Consider the following 21,737-nt stretch of genomic DNA (forward strand, 5'->3'; position numbering starts at 1 on the left):
GTCATGGCTCGCCCAGCAACCCAACGCCAAGTTTGAATGGCGCTTTACTCCGTAGCGAGGGGGCGCTGATGGCTCCATCTATAAGAAAAGACCGAAACAAGGAATTCCGCTCAAGGGTAGTCATAAGTAAACGAAGAACTTTCGGTGCTCCCACCTTCGCCTGTGGACAAAACAGTCTACACATCCAGCACCGACTCGAGCACAAGGTGAAACTAAAGCAGACTGCTCCACATCATCGAAAGGCGGGCAGAGACCGTTGAACATCACGAATTAGCGTAGACACTGGTAGGAAAATTTCATTTCGACAAGGACTAACTCTATTCACAATGTCACAGGCGCGCCGGAAAATTAGATACCCTTCGAGATTGGAGAAACTGTGCGTGAAGCACCCCTCTGTGGACTCTCACTGGCTTCTGCATGTAGGATTACAGATCATTTCGTGCTGTATAGTTTTGTCTTCAGGTTTAGCCGCATGCACATAAGATTCGGAACTGGGCAGCATATGCTACGCGAATACTGACGTTATCCGCCTCAGGGGTATCCGAAATGAACATGCAAAATCAGAAGCAGCAATCGAGAACACGGCAGCTACGCACTCGAACAGGATAGGGCAGTCAATTGGCCCTTACCCACCCCCCGTCAGAGGCTATACCCATTGCAACTCAGCGGAGTAGACAGTACGTGACGGAGAGAGTGGAGTCTGCTCAATGCAGGCTAGAGGGGGTCTGAAGATCATAGGGGCTTATGTTACCACAAGCTTCTCATCATAGTACCAGAAAGGAAGCTACACAGTCAAGGATAAAGGGCCACTGGATATTCAAAAACAGAGTGGATGCATGCAACTTGGGCTAACAGAACTGGATACTTGTCAATGTGGAAGGGGCCAAAGAAGAAACTTAAACAGACACTAAGTGGGCAGATAAAAAAAAGCGTCAGCTAATGCAAACTTTCTCAACTCAGTCCTTTGTCCACTGTTGCCATCGTTCCTTTCGATCCACGACGTGGCGTACACACAGCCCGCGACAATGAAAGGCCACTATATCATGCGATATATCAAATCCGAAGCAAGCTCCGGAAGAGTATCCAGAAGCGCCCGAAAGCCACGAGCAGATGGTTGTCCTGGATAGAACGGAGAACCTGCAATGGGCTCCACTGGGGGACAATACACTGCAAGGTCTCGCACCTTGCAAGCAGCATAATGCACAACGAGTCTCCGCAGCTCGTTATCCCGAAGCTGGGTTGCCGACGAGGGTGTTATCGGCTCTAAACGGGTGGTTTTCGTATAGGTATAGTTGAGGAGATCGACGATCATCCGAGCCTTGGTAGTGGTCAGAACGAGCTGCTCCTCATACTGATTCTCGGGGTCTGGGTCTGGAAACGCCAGATTTAGAAGGTCGTAATGGAGTTTTTGCAGACACAGATGGGCGAGACCTGGGATCAGGTAGCGAGTGGCAAAGACGTACAACTTAGCGTGGAAGATCAGATAGGGCAATGTAACCCCAGTAGGTGGGTTTGGGGATCTTGCTCTGGAGGAAAGACGAAAACCGCTGTCATCGATGCCAGTGAACTCCTCCCACAGGTTTGTTGTTCCTTTCTCGTGACGAGGAGAGAACTGCTGATTGGCGAAAGACGTATCTATGACTGGCCGCACTCGGCTTCTGGTCAAACTCTCCTCCTTCCGATGCCTGATGCTCTCATATCCACTTCCATTCGCGCCGTTGCTAAGAGTTCGGGCCGGACGCTCCGGCGACTGTGAGGTGGATTTTCCAGCACCGGGCAAGATCGGGAACTCTTCGCTAGTTTCTGCAACCGGCATATCAGGCTCGACTTGTGCGGCACTGGGGGGCGTGCAAGGCGGGGTGAGTTTGGAGGTCGCGTCTTGAATGACCCCTTGTTCATCTTTCTTTCCTCTGCGGCGTCTTCTACCTCGGGTTGGGGGATCTTCCGCCAACGGGGCAGGCGAATGATCGGAGTCGCGAGGTGTAGCGACTGGGTTCTGGGCTGTATACTCAGATTTTGTCGAGTGGCACACGTGCCTGACTTTGAATCTTGACTGCTGGCTGGGATCTCTGCGCGGCTCCCCATCACCGTCACCACCTCCATCTCTATCATTGTCCTCATCAGGACTGCCCGGGCGTGTCTCGCTTGGAACTTTTGGCTTTCGAGGCGACTTCTCCAAGCTCGCTGCCGGCGGGGTGCTACCAGTGTCCTGGTAGACGCCGTTGAGCGCATGATTGATAGAGACCTGCTCTATTTCGTCTTCTCGAGATCCAGGCGGTGGCACGGCATAGTCGCCGGTGTACGCATACTCGCAGAATGCGACAAAGGTCTCAACATCTTCGTCTTCCAAGATGGCGATCTGATGCTTGGATTCCCGCGTCTTGCCACTATTGATGAGGTGATCTAGAGGCTTGGAGACGTGGCCGGCAAGGCCCGACTGGATGGTGAGTTTTGTATGATTTGGACCGATGAGAAAAGTGAAAGGGACCGAGTTTATGATACTGCAGCTCGTCAGTGGCCCGTTGGGAAAAGCAAGCTATATAATGCAAACGGAAACAGGCGGACCGCAGTGTTTCCAAACCAGTCTCCCCATTACTTTTTATTCCCGCCTACTCACCTCCTGAAATCCCTCACTGGCTCCATTTCACTAGATTGGACGATGAGATATGATATTTGAGTTGAGGGCTGGCTTCAGACAGGAAGTCCCTGTCCGTCGCCTACCTGAGACGACTACGTTGTATTAATATTGGCATCAGCAGATTCCACCCCTCGTCACCCTCTGTCCTGGCGCCTTTCTCTCCACCAGCTCACTGGAAAAAACGGCATATGATAGTAAAAAAGGGGAGGCCAAGCGCGGAAGCCGATCCAAATTGGTCGTGGTGGTCTGCTACGTGTGCACCCATGACGGGGCTCGACCGGTTGACCGCCAGCACTCTTGCACACGACGTGACCTCCCACTCTCCTCGCAACTTCTGATTTGACTGATTTGAAATTCGCGTCGACGCAGAAAAGGATTGACTCTTGTTGCCGTGATTACAAACAAGACAGTACAGGTGAGGCAGGTCTTGTGCAGAAACAAAGGGCAAAACAGAAACACTTTCCTAGAGGTTCGTTCATTGCAACCACTAACAAGGAACAGCAAACGCTCCAACGGAGCGGCTTGCAGAACCACCCTCCACGCGAAAACTAGATATGCCTGGATGCGTAAGCGGTGATTGGGCAATCCAGCAGCTAGCTCGCGAACGCGCGAGTTCGTGCCCATTCGTTGGCATGGGGCATTATCAGGGCGACTCAAAAGCTTTCTCATTTGGTGATTGTTGCCCAATGGTTTGGGTTGGACCCTTTTACACCTTAGAGACCCAACGATGGCTGACCGGGGCCACCATTTTCCGACTGCCGCCGACGTAGCGGTCAAACTGTCCAATGTAGGTAAGTATTGTCACTATCTGCATAGTGAGTTATGGCGCTGAACACGGTCAGGTCTGCAATGACGTGAGACTGCCTCGAACGAAGTACGGGCCGCTTATACCTATCTGATGCATCCTTGCTTGGCGGTCTCGCAGCAGATTACGCTGCATCAGAAACATATAAAAAAACGTGGTATTGCAGAATACCATGTTTTGGCTCTGTCCGCAATTTCGTCTTAACTTGGCTAAAGCTGTGATGAGACTGATTCTAGTAGGACACGCCATTTGGTCTGCGTTGACGTTGTGCGTTACTGGGCACCTGGCATTCGCTCATGCTTGGTAGTTCTTGCTCATTGCGGGATTATCCCCATATTAGATATGCTATGTTCCAAGGTTCCTTTCAGTTAGGTTAAGGCCTTTAGTGGAAATGTTTATGCCTGAATCTAGGAACCGGCATGTTGCCGATTGGTTTTTCTCTAGTCTGGCTGTAAGTCTTGCTGTAAAAGATATGATAATGGAATATATGACGCAAGCTGCCAACAGCGCTTGTTTCTAGAGTTCTAATTTCGGATCCTCTAGCTCTGAGATATAGTACAACATACGACGGTCTAAGTAGAGGCTCGGAATAGAGCATGGCCGCATCCCATCAGTGAATCAATCGAATCCCGCCCATCCCAGGCTCCCACTCCCTCAATCCATCTGCAACACTAACCCAGAACTTCAAGCGCACACACTCCCCCCGGGCTCCCTCCACATCCCCTTTATCAAATGCCTCTGCCAACGCCTGTACACATACCTTCACCCGCTCATCATTCTCCTTCTTCATCACCGCGATTTTCTCCACTGCTTCTGGCCCTTCCCCAACCTCCTCAATCGCTTCCTGCACATCCATGACCTCCATCAGAAGCTCCGGATCCAGCGGCTGCGCACCAGCCCCCGAGCCATCCTCCGCCGTGACGTCGATACCATGAAACTCGCGCAGGAGGTACTGGGCGCGAAGGAGGGGGTCTGAAAGCGTGCGGTACGCTTCATTTATGATGGCGGAGAGCGACTCGGCAGCTGTTTTGGTTGGGCCCGGCGGGTATTTGTCGGGATGCAGGGTATTCTGCAGGGCGAAGAATTCCCGACGCAAGGCTTGGACGTCGATCATGAAGGGGCTTGACGGGGGCGGGCCGTTGGGAAGCGTTTGCGGAAAGATTGTGTAGTAATTTGTTGTGTCTGGGGCGTTGGGAATTGGTGATGTTTCCGATGATGCCGAGTCTAATGTAGAAGGCGTGCTTGTGAAAGTGCGTTGCGCAGACAATGGAGACGGGAAAATGGCGCTTGTTCTCGTGTTAGGTCTCGATGGTCGAAGCCGACAGAGCAAGCAGGCTGTCGGCGTTGATAGTTTGCGGGTTATCGTGTGGATTGTACGTGCTTGAGACTGCACCCTAGACGGGACTGTGAGTCGTTGGAATGCTCTCTGAGCGCGGAGGGATGTCGCCATTGCTGATACAGTATTGAGATCCGTACGGGTAGGTGAAGCGATAAGACGACGTTATGACGATTGTAGCCACAAAATATATATGGCGGTCGGAAGTCGGAGATAATGACAAAGCCCGCAGAGCCGTTTGCCGGTCAGAGAAAAATAAAAAAAAACTGAGAGCCGAACGGGGGGGTCGAACCCCCAACCTTGAGATTAAGAGTCTCACGCTCTGCCGATTGAGCTAGCCCGGCTAATCGTTGAATAGACAGTCATTATTAAATCTATACCACTTTCATGTATGATGGCACTAGAGAATAGTTTTACCACACATTATCTTTAAGACACTATAAAGCTAGCTACTTCACTAGAATGCCGAGGACCATATGTTGTTTATTCAGGAATACCACAGCATAGCTGCCTATTCAATGCCCCAAAGCTTGACTGTACGGTCATGTCCACAGCTCGCGATCCACTGCGCGTTGTTGCTAATATCAGCGCTCAGCACATTCCCAGAGTGGCCGCTCAACGTCTTGATAAGAGACCAGTCATCTGCGCTGAAAACATTTACGTTCTTGTCAAAACCACTGCTAACAAAGAACGTTCCCGATTTCCTGGGCTGTACTGGAGCTGTGGCGCCGTCAACGTCCATCCGCCCGGGCTGTCCTTCTGTAGTTGGCAGAAAGGACGCAGACTCTGATCCCTTATACCATCGAACATCTGAAACGACGCTCTTGTGTGCTCCAATTCCGCCTGTGTTCTTCACCTGACGCAGGTCCCAGCACTTGACCCAGCCGTCACCGGACCCGGAAAGCACTCGGTACCCATCTACTCCCCAGTCTAGGCCAAAAATCTCCCTGATATGCCCCTCCAAAATCATGACAGTGCGGCCCGTTCGGAGGTCCCAGATGCGTCCAATACTGTCCAGACCACCGCTCGCCAGGAGGGAACCGTCATTGTTGAACGCAACAGTATAGACTTCCCGTGAATGGCCTTCTTGTAACTGTAGCTCCGCCGTTGTCTCAACATCCCATAGTCGCCACGTTGTATCATAAGATGCTGACGCGATGTACTTCCCCGACGGGTGAAACTCTGTTCGGCACACCCGGCCGGAATGGCCTTCAAGTGTAGCAAGTGGTTGATCCTTATCAAGAGACCATAAACACACACTGCCCTCCCCTCCCCCGGACACGAAATTGACAGCTGACTCAGATACGTTCGACTCGGGTAGCGTAGCTCCAGGGAACCAAGACAAACCACCCACTCGGTCAGTATGACCTTTGACAGAAAGCTTCTCCTCCAGATTCGGCACGCTCAGCAATCGGATGCCACCACCCCAGTTACCAGTCGCAATTGTCTGTCCGTCCGGCGCGAACCGACAAATACTGACGGGCCGATCGCCCGCAATCTGAGACCCGTAGAGATCGAAGTTATGCAACTTTTCCTTGATCGCCTTGCGATGCTTTATGTGTGTTCGCAGCGGTATCGTCGATTCCTCTCGTTGTCGCGCAACGCGGGCTTTAGCGCGCGGCAGGGAGAACCGCGCAATTGCTTTTCGTGCCTTCAAAAGCTCGTCGGAGCCTTCTGTGTAAAACTCCTCTTGCTGCTCTCCTTCGTCCTCCTCCCCTCCCGCCTCCGCCATCTCGATATCCTCCGCTGCTGCCGCTTCCTGCTTCTCTGCGATGTCCGTCAACAGCTCTCGCAGTCGATCTCGCCTGTCCGCTGGCCCTTCACCGAATAGTGTGATGGGCTCTCCAAGCTCTCGCAATCGTGCGCGGACTCGAGTATCATCCGTCGGTACTGCCATGGCAGCGGCTCTTCGTTTGCGTTCGAACTGGGAAATAATCGCAGATGCTTTCTCTGCCGGTATACCGGCCGCGGAGGGGGGTATCACATAGTCGCGGTCAACAGCTAGTTATTCAAGTCCGATTAGTGGTCAGGATCTTAAAAATCAGACTTGTAGTCTAGAGGGGTTGTATACTCACGCAAATCAGCCAGATTGATGCCCGTATCCATCTCCTATCAACAGGTTCGCAAGGTCAGTCGGAATCGCGTAACCTTCAAACATGAAAGTTGTAAATGACATTTTAAGAAAGATCAAAATGTAGGCGCTGAAGAGATGCATAGGAAGCCCTTACCTCTGCCTCTTCGACATAGGCCTGTCTCGCTGGGTGCATCATGCTGGGCGATGAAAGGGGACCTGGGGACCCGAAACCGTGGAGAAGCAACCAACTGACGTGAAGAGCTTGACCGGACTATAGCTCCAGGAAATTGGGATGGAAAGGTAACGACGAGTGCCTCGGTTGTTCTTGAAGTTGAAGTCTGAAGAGGGAAAAAGGCAGAAAGTTGAAAAGCGGAAGCCGCACAATACAACCTACAACAGCCTCGAAGGATGCCAGCGTCTGGACTGCCTACATCAGACGGATTTTAGGTGTACTTTTGGCCTTGGGAGATCTTAAGCCAGATCTTGATTTCTATGGTTTTTTACCTTGACAGTTGAGCTCCAAAGAGCTCCCTAGTCCATCTACGATGAGCGTCGGCTTCTACTGCAGATTGGCCCTGATCCACGCCAACTTTGGCTTCAAAGTTCCAGAAGCGGCTAGTTACGGGTAGTTGCTTGGTCAATTAACTGGACCGACGATGTCTTGCACGCGGCTTCTTCGTCCAATTTCTGTCCATAGTCCATACTCTGCTCTGCGGTATCTGAGACCGGGCGGTCGGCGAATCCGCTGCTTTGTCTTCAACTACGTCAGTCCGTGAAAAATCCACTGCGATCGTCAGATTTTGTAAAAAGTCTAGTCGCATTCGAGTTTGTCCTTTTCCCATACCGCCGCACTGACGGGCTCGATTCTATAAACGTCTTCTTTTGCCTTTCAGGCGTGCCGGCTGGAACTTAGCCCGCGCGTCCATCTCCTCGTTCGCACTTGGCTCGTGGAGGGTCTCGAAATTGACGAGCGAGGCCCTCCGGTGACGGTCTAACAGTCTGCTCATGATCTTGTCGGTCAGGCCCAGTAGAGCCTGCGGTTCAGCCGGCAGTAGCCTACAGGCCATCGCGCGCGAGAACTTGACAGGGATCCTTTCGTCTCCTGCAGGCCGATCTCAATCTCTCCGGCGCCTACCGCAGAATCGGTATCCGCAACCACTACAGAGAACGCGACTCCCCTCCCTTCAAGTACATTCGTCAAGAACTTTTCATTCGACCCCCAAACGTGACTCGTATACTTCGCGAATATCATACCGCGTTGCGGCCTCATCATCAGGCAAGAGCCGCCGATTCCTGCCCACGAAGAATGCCTACAACTTCAACCCTGAACTTCATGACGCCCTTGGCGTTGCCGTCGATACGCAGGACCCCGCGGCCAAACGAAAACGACGGCCGGATAGCGGAGAGGATGCTTTCTTCGTGAGCACAGTAGGTCGGCGGCGTGATTCATCCAAGGATAACTCCATTGCCTTCGCAGTCGCCGACGGCGTCGGCGGGTGGGCAGAGTCGCGAGTCGACCCAGCAGACTTTTCGCATGCCCTATGCGACTACATGGCTCAGACAGCGCTGGATTGGGACGGGCCCGCTGAGCAACTCCGCGCAAAATACCTTCTCCAAGCTGGCTACGACCGGGTTGTCGCAGACGAGACCATTACCGCAGGCGGCAGCACCGCGTCTGTCGGTATAGGCCTCGACGACGGCCGCATTGAACTTGCAAACCTAGGCGATTCGGGATCTGTTCTCCTCCGTCAGGCCGCAGTTCACCATTACTCGATCCCACAGACTCACGGCTTCAACACTCCCTATCAACTCAGCATCATCCCTAAACGCATGCGCCAACAAGCGTCCATCTTCGGCGGTGGTTTTCTAGAAGATTTTCCACGCGACGCAAACACCACAACACTCCATATGCACCACGGCGATGTCCTCATGCTGGCCACAGACGGCGTTTTTGATAACCTCAACAACCAAGACATCCTGAAACTCGTAACCGGCCGCATGATCTACACAGGTGCCTGGAGAGCTTCTACATCCCCCAACACCGGAATCATCCCGGCAGACCATGAAACACTTGATCGCCTCACTGGTGCAGAGGGTGTCGCCACCCTTGTTCCCTCAGCAATGCCAAAATCAACTTCGAATAAATCCGCCATTGTCTCCAATCCCAACAACCACATTTATACCCTGCAATCTCTTCTTGCTGCCTCCATCGCCGGCGAGGCGAAACTGGCAAGCTTGGATCCCCGCCGCGACAGCCCCTTCGCAAAAGAAGCGCAACGCTATTACCCTGGTGATCATTACCGCGGCGGAAAGGTCGACGATATCGCTGTTTTGGTTATAATTGCTGTGGAGGAGTAGCATTGTTACTACTTTCTTCTTATCCTCTCCGCCTTAATGGTGAGGGTGTGTTCATGGTTAAGCACTTGCATATTGTTGGTTTGATAAGGACGGCTCGCAGCCTTGATCCTGCTGATTTCATGGATGGCTTGTTCTCTTAAGTATAGGTACGGACCGGTATAGACATAGACACAATTCCACAGCGCGAGCACTCTACGCTTGTATACTGCGTCCTGTTCATGTGTGATATTGATACCTAAGCTGATAGTCAGACTTCACCCTCCTGCTTCCTTGTGTGGTCTAAACCGCGTCAATGCACCCTCCGTTGTTTGACTGCGATACGACTTGGTTCGGTATGTCCAGGAAACGAACACCTACTGTATTGAGGAGAGCAAGAAAGTAAGCCCTTCAACACTATCAAACCAATCAGCAACATTTGGCTCATTGATCCGCCCGAACCAGAGAGAGGAACCCAATTCTGCACGTGACTGGCTTGCTCTCCGTTATGCTCAGGTATAACAATCTGTGTCGAACACTCAAATGCGACGAACTATTACAGTGCTCACTGTTCTGGCAGTCGTCAACAGACAAACATACCCATTATCAACTTCTTGACAATTGTTGAGCTTGGACTAAAAGCAAGTTCAGATTTACATCAATCTTTAAGCGGCTGATATCGAAACAGGCAGACAAACGCAGATGGAGATGGAGGAGTCTCAGTAGACCCTTCATGGCAGTGGCCCTGTATGACGATAGTTGGCCACAACCAATCCTCAATAAAACCAAAATTCACACCTCTATGCCCAGGGCTCTGGCTATAAGGATCTGCGTGGCCTGCATTTGTCGGTTGACAATCGCAATTAGCGACGAAAGTGTGCCAGGGTGTAGAACGACTCCAATATACGATGTTTGAGTAGCAATTAGGTATTTGAAGTTCTAAAAATTTCGTTCTGCCCATCTTTATGTCCATGTCTGTCTCTTTCTCTGTGTCTTCGCCAGTTGACCGGTTGCTCGCCGTCTATCGCATGCTCTTTTCCTAGTTATCGTCCTAATAACAGAATCCCCTCATCACCCCACGTTCTCTTTCATCTTTTCATTTTGATTTTTGAACTTGTTCTCTTCTGTTTCCTTTCTGGATTCTTGGGCCAGCAAACTTTACGTTGCCGGAAAAATGCCCTTCGTTACTTGCACTTCTATAGCAATGGTACTCAAGTTTACTACGATCATTCGCAAGGCTTTTCATTGCGCAGATAGCTAGCTCCTCCTTAGCCTTCGTGAAATTCTTCATATTGCAGCCACCCAAAGCAAGCGACAACCAGACCAAGAGCGGCTGAGGGGCTGCACATGGGTAAGTAAACAAGCAATAGTTTTCTGAGCACGAGACATAAGTGGAAACAGATAACGAGTATGAAAAGGAAGAGCGATTCGGGGAAATAACAGCGGAAAAACTAAACTGGACTGACTGGACTGTACTGGACTAAACTACCTTGCAAGATGAAAGATACAAAGACTCGCGCGCACACATACATACCTGCAATACGGTAGGAGAGTCGAAGAGTCGAGATGGAAAGAAAACACGGAAACAAAGAAAGCGAGGAGAGTATCTCATCAGCGTACCAACCAAGAATTGCCATGCCATGCACGTAAATAGTAGGGTGTAGTAGGTGGGTGGTTAGGTTAATCGTGCTGGCAGCCTTACGCCGCAGTTTCAGCTTCAGCAGTCTTCTCATCTGCTTTCTTGTCCTCTGCCTTGTCCTCTGCCGGTTTCTCCGTCTCCGTCTCCGTTTCCTTCTTTTCACTCTCTCCCGTCTCACCTGCAGCATCAGCAGACTCTACCTTCTCAGCCTCGCCTTTGGCAGGCGCCGGTACTTCCTCGGTCTTCTCCTCGGCATCAGGCATAGGTGTATCCTGATCCGGGGTGTCGAGCTTAGTGTCGTCCTCCTTCTCGAACTTGGACTCAGAAGCCTTGGCCGGGGCTTCGGCACTACCCTCCTTCTCCTTGTGGACACCGTTGGACTTGGGCTTCTCCTCCTTCTCCTTCTCCTGAGAGGGTGTTGCGCGGTCACTGTCGAGGACGTTCTTCCACTTGGAAAGAATGTCTAGTGCGCGCTTGCGGAAGTCGAATTCCTCGTCGCGCGGGATGTTTGGGAGTTTGATAATCATCCGAAGTACCTTGTGAATCTTGGTCTCACGGATGATGGACACCTCAAGATCATTCAGTTTCTCGAGCTTTGTGAAATAGCCGGACATCTGGGACATCTCTTCCTCCTTGGGCGGGTGGTCACGAGAAATGAAGCCCTTCTGGAGGCGGTGACGAATGAATAGAACTGGAGGCTGTTAATTTCGTCTTCACAATGACGTTGGGTCAAACCATACCTTCCCTCTCCCTCTTCTTCTTGGCTTCCTCCAGGTTGACCTTGGGCTCTGGTTCTTTAGGCGCGGGGCTCGACTCGTCGCTGTCCTCACTTGCAGCGGCCTTCTTCCCCTTCTTGCTGGTGCTTTGCTTCGCCTTGGCGGAGCCGGATGCTTTCTTCTCTTCAGCCGGGTTCTTTGGTGTGGTGAGCTTCAGTTTGGTACCAGTCTTGGGCGTCTTAGCAGGCTTAAATGTGGAATTAGTATCAGCTATACGGTGAAGGGCGATGTTCTAACCTTTTCGTCGCCCTCGGCCTCGGCGTCCTTCTTCCTCTTCTTGGAGCTCTTTGGCTGCTTCTCCTCATCTGCGTCCTCCATTTCCACATCATCGCGGATTTCCATGCTCTTTCTCTTGTTCTTTTTGGCTTCTTTGGCGGCCTTTGCGGCGGCCTTAGCGGCCTCCTGAGCTTCTCTTTCTTCTTCTTCCTGCTGAATTGCGGCTTGGTGGTCGGCGAGCATTTTCTTAAAGTACGCAAGATCATGATTTTCCGCGGCAACATTGTAAGCAGCCACAAGCGCCTTGGATTTACCCTTCTCCGATATGTCTTTGCAAGCAGCAGGGTCGAGGGGAGAAAGGTCAGTGTTGGGGATCCAAGCGCTATCGAGACGTTAGCATCAAAATGTCCTAGAGGGAAGCTCCACGTACAACTCATTTGTTTGGAGGAACATGACAGGGAATGTTCTCTCGGCGACACGCTTACCCCCATCGGCGTAGTCTTCTCTATAAGTTCCATCGGGTCGCCGAGCGGTGACGGGACGTGAGCTCAGAAGACTCTGCGGAAGGATATCCTCATCGCAGATGATGGCGGGCCAGGGGGGGAAGCTGCGAAGACGCGCGAGGTAGTATTCGCCAGCCTTGGCGTCCAAATGTGTGACGCGGCTCATCGACTTCTTGCGGTTGAGCTTCGATTTGGTATCTCCGCCCGTAGACTTGCGCTTGGAGGATGCCTTTTTAGTCGATGACGGTGCTCCGTTGGCTTCCGGTGCGGCAGCCGGCTCAGCTTCTGCTGAGGCAGCAGCACCCTCGTCGGACTTCTTCGCCTCGGCGGGCTCTGCGGGTAACTCATTTTTGTCAGCGGTGTCGTCGGAAGATTCTTTTTTATCATCTTGAGCGGGCGCGCTTTCTGTATGACGCACAACAAGTTAGCCAAGCCACCCGACACAGGGTACAGCACAGGTACACGCGATCGCCAGCTGTCATCGGCAGAAAATAGGCCCTGAACAAGCGTAAACTGCACTCACCAGCGGGCTTTCCATCCGCGCCATTGGCGTCCTTCTTTGTGTTCTCCTTGGTGGGCTCTGTCGCCGACTCCTGTGGGCTAGCTTTGAGCTCCGCAGGAGCGCGCTCAACAGGCGCCTCACCAGAATCCGGGGCAGGCGCCGGGGAGTTGGTATTGGCTTCAGCCATCTTGCGCAACCGAATTCAATATTATATTAAAGTAGCAGGTAGGGTGTCCTGGTTGATGGAACGAAGCCAAGGCCTTCCTGCAGGAGATGGTGGAAGGGTCGAGGTGGTTTTCGGTGGGAGAGAAAGTGGTGGAGAAGGTCGCGACGCCGGGAGGCGGGAAGTCGACAACGCGTTGCACTGGAAAAGGGACGCTCGCAGCCCGTAAAATGACGCAACGATCAAGGAGAGCAACAGAACAATTTCATCCACGCACGAACTCGCTTTCTTCTCTCAGAGCCAGACACTTAATTTTCCGATATATCAGAAGATTCTCTCTGCTGAAAAGTTAGCGTAGGCTTCGCGAACTGGGATACGAACACTTGCCGGTTGTAGCAGCGGAAAGTAGCCACAAAGTGTCCTTTTCCCAAGCCGGTGAACACTTATATACAGTAGAGATGCTGAGCGTGGTGAGTACGGCTGGGGTGTATTGCAGCTATAAAGTCCTGTCGCTGGAAATTGACACAAATTCCGGGTGGTGCAGTAGGAGCTTCAGCGTTTAGCTTCCTTGGAATCGCGAAGCCGCAAAATGACGCCAGATAATCGACCCAAGTGAACGATAGAATAAAGAAGCAGGTTACTCCTTTCGAGTTTCTAGCTGGTATCAGTTGGATAATCTGGTTGTGCAGAAGGTCAAGCCGTTCGCGAGCCGGAACCGACGCGTATCCTTGCACACGCGCTGAGTGTTGGAAGAGTGATGAGCGTCGCGACGAAACAGTTCATCTAACTGAGTAGATATCTGTCAAGGACGGTTAGGAACTTTTTCCAACGCCAGTACTCGCAAGGGAGGTGAACTGCAAACCTATCGCTACTGTATGTATTCGGTGACAAGAAGCGAATGTCAGAGTTTGTACCGGCGGCAAAGAGATCGTTAAATCTCCCAGTCTCCTAATATAACGACGGTAATACCGCGGGCGTAAGGGTAATAGATGGGCCTGGTAAGAGGCGCCTTAAATCGTGAACCCGACTCAGTTCAACATGGAGGGGAAAGATGACGGAAGTGGTTTCCCTTCAACTACTAACGATGCGAGAGACACGCAAAATGTAAGCGTCTTCAAGCTCACAAACATAGTCACTTTGATCCAACTGTCTCGGTCCAAAAAGGCTTGTTCTTTTAAGGCCCTTGCTAGCTTCAAAATATTCTGATATTTTATGCGGTATAGATGTTTCGCTCCGCATACTAAGAAGCACAGTACTTCAACGCAAACAAGCCGACCCTCCTTAAATCGAATGAGCTTATCAGGCACAGCTTGCTTCACAATAGGCTTGCACTTGTTCTCTTCAAGGACAATGGTGCCGTAAATACTTAACCAATAGATCTGAATGACGTTCAGAGATGCTTAACAAAACAGAACCGACCAAGCAATCATATCATCATCCCTTTGTCTCGTTATATTAGATCCTCCGATAGGATGCCTAATTATACAAAACCCCTCGTAAGGATAGAGCAAAAGAGAGACCCTAAGGATATGTGTTAGGTGAAGAAGATTCACCCCAGGTGAAAACATGACAGTCATGACAAGAAAGAGAGGGGTATCATCGAAAATTACAGCACATATTAAACGTGCCTGGCCTTCCTCTTCTATGTTTCAGGCAGTCTCAGCCTCTATTTCATCAGCCCATCCTTCGAGATCCAGCGGTCCTGCCATTTCTGCTGGCTCAGGCTTGTGTATCCGGACTACCCAAAGGAAGTAGTCTTCCACAGGTAGCAGGTTCAGCAGAACGCCGTTGAACTTCCAACCGAGCGTACATACTATCGCACCAGCGACCGCATCGAGTATGAAGTGATTCGCAGTAGCGACAATGGCGGCGAGAATGATGAACGGGTATGCAAAGCCAAGGAATAGACATGCCAGGCGTTGACGGGACGGAATCTGGACACCAAATCGGCCGATTCGAACTCGAGTCGAGACGCGATGTTGAGCAGGCAGTGGGATTGTCATGATGGTGAGTCCAATCATGAGGGAATACCCAAAATGCAGAGAGGGCATAGCAGCTGACGAAGAGTCTTAGTAATTGACTAAATGGAAAAAAAAGGCCAACTCACCATATTGATTGCAGAACCTGTTCTCGGTCCACACACTGCCAGCGCCTTCGGCTCCATGCACGGTATCCACAAAGCCATAGCTGCGTGCCAGCTTCCCTTCGGGCCCCTGCACTTTCTCATCGCTCAGCAGGCGAGGCGGCATACAGGGCCATAAAGTGAATACAACAAATGCGAGGAGATTGCACACAGCTAATGTTCGTCGGCGGGCTTGATAGAGAAGCGGCCCAGCAGGTGAGCCACTTGTCGTCCCTCGGGGCTTTCCGGACTGGGACTCATCGAAATGGTTTCTCGTGATTGTATAGTAATATAGCCAAACTAAGAATGCGATTGTTCCAGGGATATGGATAAACGAATAGATCCAATTGGTCCATTTCATGAGCAACGGGTGCCGGAGGAAGAACTGCTGGATCGGAACCTCCCAGAACAACCCGAGGGCCTGTTCGATCTCGATAAGCTTAAGCGCATGTTTTCTCGCTACATCGACCGTGCCTTCTTGTAGGGTTACGGCCGTGAATGCTCTTCCTAGTTGGTATGTCTACCGGCCGAGTTAGCCTTGTTCTTGTCAAGTTCTCGTCAATCAAAGAGAAATTGTAATAACCATACCCAGTACACCAACGCCCAGTACCAACATTCGGCCAGGAAAGGCAACTTGCGTAGCAGCCGACTGAGAAGACGGTCCTGGAAAACAACAGTATTCGGGGAGGTAACTTCGGCGGTCCATGAAAGTATTCCAATTCTTCGCTTACGCCATGTCTCATGCCCGCAGTGAGAGCTCGCTGGAGATAAAGGTCGGTCTTTCAAGAGGCCATCCTTGGACGTGGGCGAACAAAGGCCCGACTCGATCGAATCCGGTGATGCACCACGGTAACGATCGATAGATTTGCGGCGAGCACGACGTGAGGTAGGAAACGAGCCAGCGGTACGGTTGATCCAAGTGCCGCCGAAAAGCAAGACGATGACCACCAAAGGTTCCAAAATAGCTCCGGCGCCCATGGTGTGGTGTGTTCCTGGCAGCAGCCTTGGAAAAGAGGGTGGAGAAAGTCAACCTTAATGATAAGGGGAAAGCAGAAGAAGACAGCCGCAGCGACGGGGATCACGGTCGTAGGACCAAGTCGGCATCACCTTTGGGACAAACGAAGGGCCCCGGCTTGACCGGCGAGGGGAGAAACGAGCTGATGCCTGATGGCGCCAGAGCGCAGAGCTGACTGATAGTGATTACGGAGTCACGGACGGCTGCTGCTTCCCTCTTTCTCTCTACGTGGACACGCGACTATTAATATTTGTACTACTGCACTCAGGGCCCCCGCTGAAGAGAACAGACCGGCCACGGATGCTTCCATGTCACGAAGCGTGCAGGTGGGGTCACCCAGTGAGTGAGTGAGTGCATGAGTGCGTGTGGAAGACAGGATAAACAAGGCATCGTTGCCTACAGAGCTGCAAAACACAAGAACCGGATGGTCCGGAGTCTGGAATAAGAAGCTGCCATTCGGCGATTGCCTGCTTCCGAGATATGGTGGAGATCGACAGCCTTGTGGCCCTGTAAGGTTACCAAGGCTGCAACTTGGAAAGTGGGAATCGTACCCTTCCAAGCTTCCCATGTCTTGGTCAGCCGTCTGCAGTCTGCAGCTAGCTTTCCCCTCCAGGTTAGGCGCCAACACTCTTCAGCGCGTTTGTTGACTCGAGTTGACTCGAGCACTTTTGACTGCTCAAGCCGGAAGATACCCGGCTCGAGCCTCTCTGCGGCACATAATCAGAGTAGACTTCGTATTTCCAGATACCTAGGTATCTCGGTCACTTAAGTAAGACCTATAAATTACCTAAAAGTCCAGACGATCCACGTTGAACTAGTGCGGCAAGAGGTCGTGCGTGAGTGGAGACGATCAGCTGGCAATCACGGACACGGCCGTATTCCTTCATAAGGCTGGTACGTCCATTACCATTATCAACCATTATAAAGCATTATAAGGTTTCAATAAATCCCCTTTGCTTTGTCTGCACCTTTGAATAATCGCTCGTGGACAAATCATGGAGCTTGAATCTAATCCATCTTACATCCTCAGTCATTGGTTCTCAGGATGTCGAAGCCGACTGGTGTATTAGATACCGAAACGTTACCAGCTTACCATACACTACTCCGGCCTTAACAGTCTCCGATCTTCCGATGCTGTTTTTCCGAAGTTCCGAACGCCGAAGATCGTCTGCATAAAGTTATGAACATATGTTCTCTTTTGCAGGAGCAGTTAGTCTGGCCAAGCGCGGCATGGCATACCAGACTCATGGCTGTATATTTCAGGAGGCCAAATTGGTTTTGGTTCCTGAAATGATTTATACTTTAGCATCCATGACGGCCCCTGAAGCTTCTGCACACCGTGGATCTGTTTCCCAAACACATCATGACATCATCGCATTCATTGCTATTATCATGTTAATGCCTATTATTTCATCTTCATGCCACCCTCGGAAATAGCTACTTGGGGAGTGCATGATGTACGTATGATGAAACAGGCCATTCACCTAAAATATGCAGCTGTCTCGACCTCTTTTTTATATTTCCTCCTTTCTTACCTCTCTAGCAAAATCATCAATGTCAAAGCTGAGACTCTCTACTCCAGCTTAATTAGTTGCAGCGCACCTATCGATTGACTTCAAGTAACCGAACCTTTACCGTAAAATCAACGTGACATAAACCTAAAAAGAGCCACGATGCTGTCCCCCATAACTCGAGCCACTGCTCTTTCGTCGGGAAAGGCCCTGGGATCAACTTTTCAGAGGGCTGCTGCACCGATGATGTGGTCCAAGGGCTTTTCAACTACCGCCCCTGGTTCCAAGAAAGCAGCTATCCTGCTTCAAGACAAATCTAACGGGTTTGGATTTGCACGGTCAAATCCTCGACCGAAAAAGCCGAGATCACAGGGAGTAACTGAGATTAGAGGACCTTACTACACAGTACGTGCTAGCTGAAGCTGGCCAACAGCTGCGGCAAGCAACAAGGCTGACTCGTGGTCGTAGGTTATGGGTAAGAGATATCTTGCCGATATCCTCGAGACGTAAGTGTTGAGTCTCAGATTCTCGTGGAGCCTAGTCGCCTAATGACGATCCAGGATGGGCACACATGTAGATGGACTCAAGTTCGCCGGTGGCTCTTTCTCTCTGTTCCCAGAAAAGCCGCTGAGAGAGTTGATCGACCTTGCACATGAACACAGCGTCTATGTCTCAACGGTTGGTACCGTCTGAATATCTGACGAGACGGGCTTTCACTGACTGATTTCTAGGGCGGATGGGCCGAGCATCTCCTCACTCATCCAGACCCAAACTCGGTCTTTGACAAGTACCTCACCAAATGCAAAGATCTAGGGTTTGTCATGCTCAATTTTGTTCCATTCCGGGTTCTGACTTTGCACCACAGATTCGACGTTATTGAGCTTTCCTCCGGATTCCTCTCGATCCCTGAAGATGACTGGCTTCGTCTGGTCGACAAAGTTCATTCGTACGGCTTAAAGGCGAAACCCGAGCTAGGAATTCAGTTTGGGGCAGGCGGCGATACCTCGGCGGCTGGTCTCGAGTCACTCGGCACGTCCGATCCTGGAAAACTGGTGAACCTGGGACGGAAGTTCCTGGATGCGGGTGTGGAGCGTTTGATGATTGAGTCGGAGGGTATCACAGAGAACGTCAAGTCATGGAGGACGGACGTAGTGTCAAAGATCATGAAGGAGCTTCCGCCTGAGCGGGTTATGTTTGAAGCAGCAGATCCCCAAGTCTATACTTGGTACATTCGGGAGTTTGGCATCGATGTCAATCTGTTTGTCGATCATAGTCAGATTGTTCAGCTGTCTGGTTTGCGCCACGGCATTTGGGGCACTGCAGATACATTCGGACGGCTTGTGTCTTTTCGGGCTGAGTGAGTTGGTGGCAACTGCTTAGTGGCTTAGACAAAATTCAGCCGCGCTGTACTTTAGTAGGGTTGAGTCAACGACTCTGAATATGATTTCTTAATGTGACAAGCCATGATATTTGCAGGGGAATATGGGCTGTGACGGTTTGAGAGCAAAATCTGCCTCAGGCGTCGACTGTCGATCTTCTTGCCTCAGGCATATGCCAAGCTCCGATATTCCACAGTCCGGGGAAGCCAGGAAGCCAGGCACCGCAAGTTCACCCAGCACAACTCCAAGCTTGATTATTAACTGTGGTTTGCTTGACATGCAATATGCGCTAACTCGCTGCTATATTGACAAGAGATGCGCAACAATTTATCTCGAAGTAGCCGAATAGGCCTTCTGCCAGCCGCCTACTAATCGTCGCACCATCCCCCGCATTGGCCGCAGGTTCGCGGACGACCTACGAAGACACACTCGAATCAGACAACGCCAATGCCTCGAGCCAGTACAGTTCCCGGGGCCCGTCTTCGGTGCAGACGGGCGTGCGACAGCTGCAAGAGAAGGAAGCAAAAGTGCAACGGGGAACAACCCTGCACGATATGCATCCAGCGGCGCAAAGAAGCCGAATGCCATTTCTCGGACAAGCCTGCTCGATTACTCCGGCCCGGCAATGAACCCAAAGAAGCAATGTTACTTAGCGAGCATTTGGTCTCCACTCCACAGCGGCGGACGGCCATGGATCACCTGCTCAACTCACTCGAGGACACAAGCGCAAATCTAGAGCAGCAAGTTGGGGAGGATAAGGATGGAGGAGCGGCACCTGTGCCGAAGGTCGCGCGACTGCTGCGGGATGGCCAGGGGAAGTTTATGTATATTGGAGACTCCGCCAGCTTGTCGTTTTTACAGAGCGTTCGGCGTATTGTGTCGCAATCGATCGGACGGTGCGAGTTCACGGAGGATACGTCGCGTCATTCAATGCTCGAGGCGTTCCAGAGCAGCTCAACCACGCACAATGGGCCGCTGGCTCAGCCTCCAAGTAATGATGAGGCGCAACGGCTCGCCCGTCAGTATGTTTTGGCTACCAGTCCGTTGCTCGACCTGTTTGACCTTGAGGAATTTCACCCGCGGCTCGCCAATTGGATTGGAAATCCGACAGGGGACGAGGACACGGTCAGCTCAATCTTCTATCTTGTCCTCGCCATTGGCGCCCAGGTATCCGACACCAACCAGGCTCAAGCAGAGCGATACTTTGTCAGCGGCCGGCAACTGGCTTTCTCCGCTTTCACCGAGACTCCCAGCTTATACACGATCCAGTCCTATGTTCTGATTTCCATGTACATGCTTGGTGCTTGTCGTCGAAATGGTGCCTTTATGAATCTAGGTATCGCGCTACGGGCTGCATATGCAGTGGGTATACACCGAAGAGATGCAAATTCTCTGTTCACCACGCGGGAAAGAAGGGCCCGGGAACGTGTGTGGAAGAGCCTTCGCATGATGGATCTTTTCCTCAGTGCATCCCTAGGACGTCCACCCGCCACGTCGGATTTCGACTATGACTTGCGTGAGGATGAGGTTAGCCGAAGAGAATCACATCTTCCCCAAGACCAATTATCTACAACTGTGATTTCGCTCTGTCGCATCTTCGAGCGAGTTCTCACCGAAGTGTACATGCGACAGGTGGTCTCGATTAATCTTGCCGAGAACATCTCTAATCAGCATCGAGCTTGGGTCAGGACTCTTCCCACATTCCTACAGTTACAAAGAGACCGATTGGAATCCAGAACACTAGAGGAAAGCTTGGCTGCAGCGCATGTCTTCGGGTCGTACTACTGGTCGATCATTCTCTTGACCCGCCCATTCCTCATCTTCTGGGTATCACAATATGTAAAAAGCAAGAAAGGCTCCGCCGGAGCCCCCGAATCCAGAAACGGTACATCCCGCCTATCCTTATTCGCCGACGCCTGCGTCTACTCTGCCCTGCGCGGCCTCGACCTCGTAGAGGGCCTCGCCCGATACGAAGCTCTCCCGCGCCGTCTTCCTTTTCTAATTAACTCCGTCTTCAACTCAGCCGTCGTGCTAGGCGCCGCCTTCTTCGCCGACTACGACAACCTCCTCCCGCTCGAAGAAGGCATGAACAAGGCCGAGAGATTCCTTGAACTGTTTGTCCCTCATGACCCGCACTCTTGTCGCTTCCTTCAGATTATCAGGTATCTCCGGGCTGCGGTATCCGAGTACGTGGGCCGCCGCAGCCGGCAATGGATGGAACGCCGCAGCAGACAGGTCGAACAGCTCTTCGGTCAAGTCGGGCCCGCTAGTGCAGACGAACTATCACCCACACCAGATACCATACCCTCTGCCCGCCGGCCAGGCCAAATCGCAGCCCCGTCCCCGCTATCCCCGGACAAACTACCCCAAGCAAATAATCCCATCCCGTCACAACAACAGCCCGATCTAACAACCCTCGCGCCACAAGACAGTAGCATCTGGGACGCGCTCTGTGGCACTGCCACCGCCGGACTCCCATTCGATTCGGCGATCTCTACTCTCACCACAACGGGAATTCCCATAAACTTCTCCCCGGGCGGCTCCATGGCTATGCCCTTGGCTGGTGCCGGAGCTTCGGCGTCAGCATCCCGGAGGGCAGGTGCTGAGACCGGCGAAGGCGATGGTCACACGCCGCTCTCCGATATGATCTTATCTGATAACGGGCTTCTCTACATGGCTGAAGATCTACCCGTATTCGGGCTCTGGGATGAAACATAACTCTTA

At 51.8% G+C, this 21,737-nt stretch overlaps 8 protein-coding genes and 1 non-coding gene across 9 annotated transcripts; 2 read left to right on the plus strand and 7 right to left on the minus strand.

Moving 5' to 3' along the window:
• Window positions 1-759: 759 nt before the first annotated feature.
• On the minus strand, window positions 760-2,643 carry BDW70DRAFT_169510 (uncharacterized protein; the record flags this gene model as incomplete). Its single annotated transcript, XM_073742702.1, has 2 exons — window positions 760-2,501; window positions 2,618-2,643. 2 exons carry the CDS (start codon window positions 2,641-2,643, stop codon window positions 1,037-1,039), a joined length of 1,491 nt encoding a protein of 496 aa, XP_073599982.1. The 3' UTR covers window positions 760-1,036.
• BDW70DRAFT_83353 (uncharacterized protein) lies at window positions 2,592-3,391 on the minus strand. Its single transcript, XM_073744972.1, has one exon. It carries the CDS (start codon window positions 3,305-3,307, stop codon window positions 2,888-2,890), a length of 420 nt encoding a protein of 139 aa, XP_073599983.1. The 5' UTR covers window positions 3,308-3,391; the 3' UTR covers window positions 2,592-2,887.
• Window positions 3,392-4,008: 617 nt separating this feature from the next.
• BDW70DRAFT_128612 (J-type chaperone JAC1) lies at window positions 4,009-5,014 on the minus strand. Its single transcript, XM_073735460.1, has one exon. The coding sequence runs from the start codon at window positions 4,891-4,893 to the stop codon at window positions 4,054-4,056; it is 840 nt and encodes a 279-aa protein (XP_073599984.1). The 5' UTR covers window positions 4,894-5,014; the 3' UTR covers window positions 4,009-4,053.
• A 36-nt stretch (window positions 5,015-5,050) lies between these two features.
• BDW70DRAFT_t46 lies at window positions 5,051-5,123 on the minus strand. The gene has a single exon. It is a non-coding gene; the product is annotated as a tRNA-Lys (tRNA).
• A 146-nt stretch (window positions 5,124-5,269) lies between these two features.
• Window positions 5,270-7,429, minus strand: BDW70DRAFT_83358 (putative pre-mRNA splicing factor). The gene is made up of 3 exons (XM_073744973.1): window positions 7,008-7,429; window positions 6,855-6,888; window positions 5,270-6,780 (listed from the first exon to the last, which is right to left on the minus strand). The coding sequence occupies exons 1-3, from the start codon at window positions 7,047-7,049 to the stop codon at window positions 5,291-5,293; spliced, it is 1,566 nt and encodes a 521-aa protein (XP_073599985.1). The 5' UTR covers window positions 7,050-7,429; the 3' UTR covers window positions 5,270-5,290.
• Window positions 7,430-7,690: 261 nt separating this feature from the next.
• On the plus strand, window positions 7,691-9,420 carry ppmA (type 2C protein phosphatase PTC7). Its single transcript, XM_073735461.1, has one exon. It carries the CDS (start codon window positions 7,859-7,861, stop codon window positions 9,209-9,211), a length of 1,353 nt encoding a protein of 450 aa, XP_073599986.1. The 5' UTR covers window positions 7,691-7,858; the 3' UTR covers window positions 9,212-9,420.
• A 1,261-nt stretch (window positions 9,421-10,681) lies between these two features.
• BDW70DRAFT_83368 (PWWP domain protein) lies at window positions 10,682-13,428 on the minus strand. The gene is made up of 6 exons (XM_073744974.1): window positions 13,374-13,428; window positions 12,845-13,324; window positions 12,249-12,726; window positions 11,840-12,200; window positions 11,567-11,789; window positions 10,682-11,517 (listed from the first exon to the last, which is right to left on the minus strand). Exons 2-6 carry the CDS (start codon window positions 13,008-13,010, stop codon window positions 10,886-10,888), a joined length of 1,860 nt encoding a protein of 619 aa, XP_073599987.1. The 5' UTR covers window positions 13,011-13,324; window positions 13,374-13,428; the 3' UTR covers window positions 10,682-10,885.
• A 745-nt stretch (window positions 13,429-14,173) lies between these two features.
• Window positions 14,174-16,346, minus strand: BDW70DRAFT_128621 (phosphatase PAP2 family protein). Its single transcript, XM_073735462.1, has 3 exons — window positions 15,697-16,346; window positions 15,094-15,628; window positions 14,174-15,042 (listed from the first exon to the last, which is right to left on the minus strand). The coding sequence occupies exons 1-3, from the start codon at window positions 16,084-16,086 to the stop codon at window positions 14,636-14,638; spliced, it is 1,332 nt and encodes a 443-aa protein (XP_073599988.1). The 5' UTR covers window positions 16,087-16,346; the 3' UTR covers window positions 14,174-14,635.
• A 1,450-nt stretch (window positions 16,347-17,796) lies between these two features.
• BDW70DRAFT_147440 (uncharacterized protein) lies at window positions 17,797-21,731 on the plus strand (the record flags this gene model as incomplete). The annotated part of the gene is made up of 6 exons (XM_073738719.1): window positions 17,797-18,039; window positions 18,103-18,140; window positions 18,195-18,312; window positions 18,366-18,448; window positions 18,500-18,991; window positions 19,475-21,731. The coding sequence occupies 6 exons, from the start codon at window positions 17,797-17,799 to the stop codon at window positions 21,729-21,731; spliced, it is 3,231 nt and encodes a 1,076-aa protein (XP_073599989.1).
• Window positions 21,732-21,737: the final 6 nt, after the last annotated feature.

Source organism: Aspergillus foveolatus (assembly GCF_047715535.1).
Source record: "Aspergillus foveolatus strain CBS 279.81 unplaced genomic scaffold BDW70scaffold_4, whole genome shotgun sequence".
NCBI classification, from domain to species: Eukaryota; Fungi; Ascomycota; class Eurotiomycetes; order Eurotiales; family Aspergillaceae; genus Aspergillus; species Aspergillus foveolatus.

Coding starts and splice junctions, on each gene's coding strand:
- BDW70DRAFT_83368 (XM_073744974.1), bottom strand. CDS start 13,010: ATGGCTGAAGCCAATACCAACTCCCCGGCGCCTGCCCCGGATTCTGGT. Junction 12,727..12,844: donor CGCGGATGGAAAGCCCGCTG/GTGAGTGCAGTT, acceptor TGCGTCATACAG/AAAGCGCGCCCGCTCAAGAT. Junction 11,790..11,839: donor AGGCCGAGGGCGACGAAAAG/GTTAGAACATCG, acceptor TCCACATTTAAG/CCTGCTAAGACGCCCAAGAC.
- BDW70DRAFT_83358 (XM_073744973.1), bottom strand. CDS start 7,049: ATGATGCACCCAGCGAGACAGGCCTATGTCGAAGAGGCAGAG. Junction 6,889..7,007: donor CCTATGTCGAAGAGGCAGAG/GTAAGGGCTTCC, acceptor ACCTGTTGATAG/GAGATGGATACGGGCATCAA. Junction 6,781..6,854: donor CATCAATCTGGCTGATTTGC/GTGAGTATACAA, acceptor TTGAATAACTAG/CTGTTGACCGCGACTATGTG.
- BDW70DRAFT_128612 (XM_073735460.1), bottom strand. CDS start 4,893: ATGGCGACATCCCTCCGCGCTCAGAGAGCATTCCAACGACTCACAGTC.
- BDW70DRAFT_128621 (XM_073735462.1), bottom strand. CDS start 16,086: ATGGGCGCCGGAGCTATTTTGGAACCTTTGGTGGTCATCGTCTTGCTT. Junction 15,629..15,696: donor ACTGGGCGTTGGTGTACTGG/GTATGGTTATTA, acceptor CTCGGCCGGTAG/ACATACCAACTAGGAAGAGC. Junction 15,043..15,093: donor CAGGTTCTGCAATCAATATG/GTGAGTTGGCCT, acceptor ACTCTTCGTCAG/CTGCTATGCCCTCTCTGCAT.
- BDW70DRAFT_83353 (XM_073744972.1), bottom strand. CDS start 3,307: ATGAGAAAGCTTTTGAGTCGCCCTGATAATGCCCCATGCCAACGAATG.
- ppmA (XM_073735461.1), top strand. CDS start 7,859: ATGATCTTGTCGGTCAGGCCCAGTAGAGCCTGCGGTTCAGCCGGCAGT.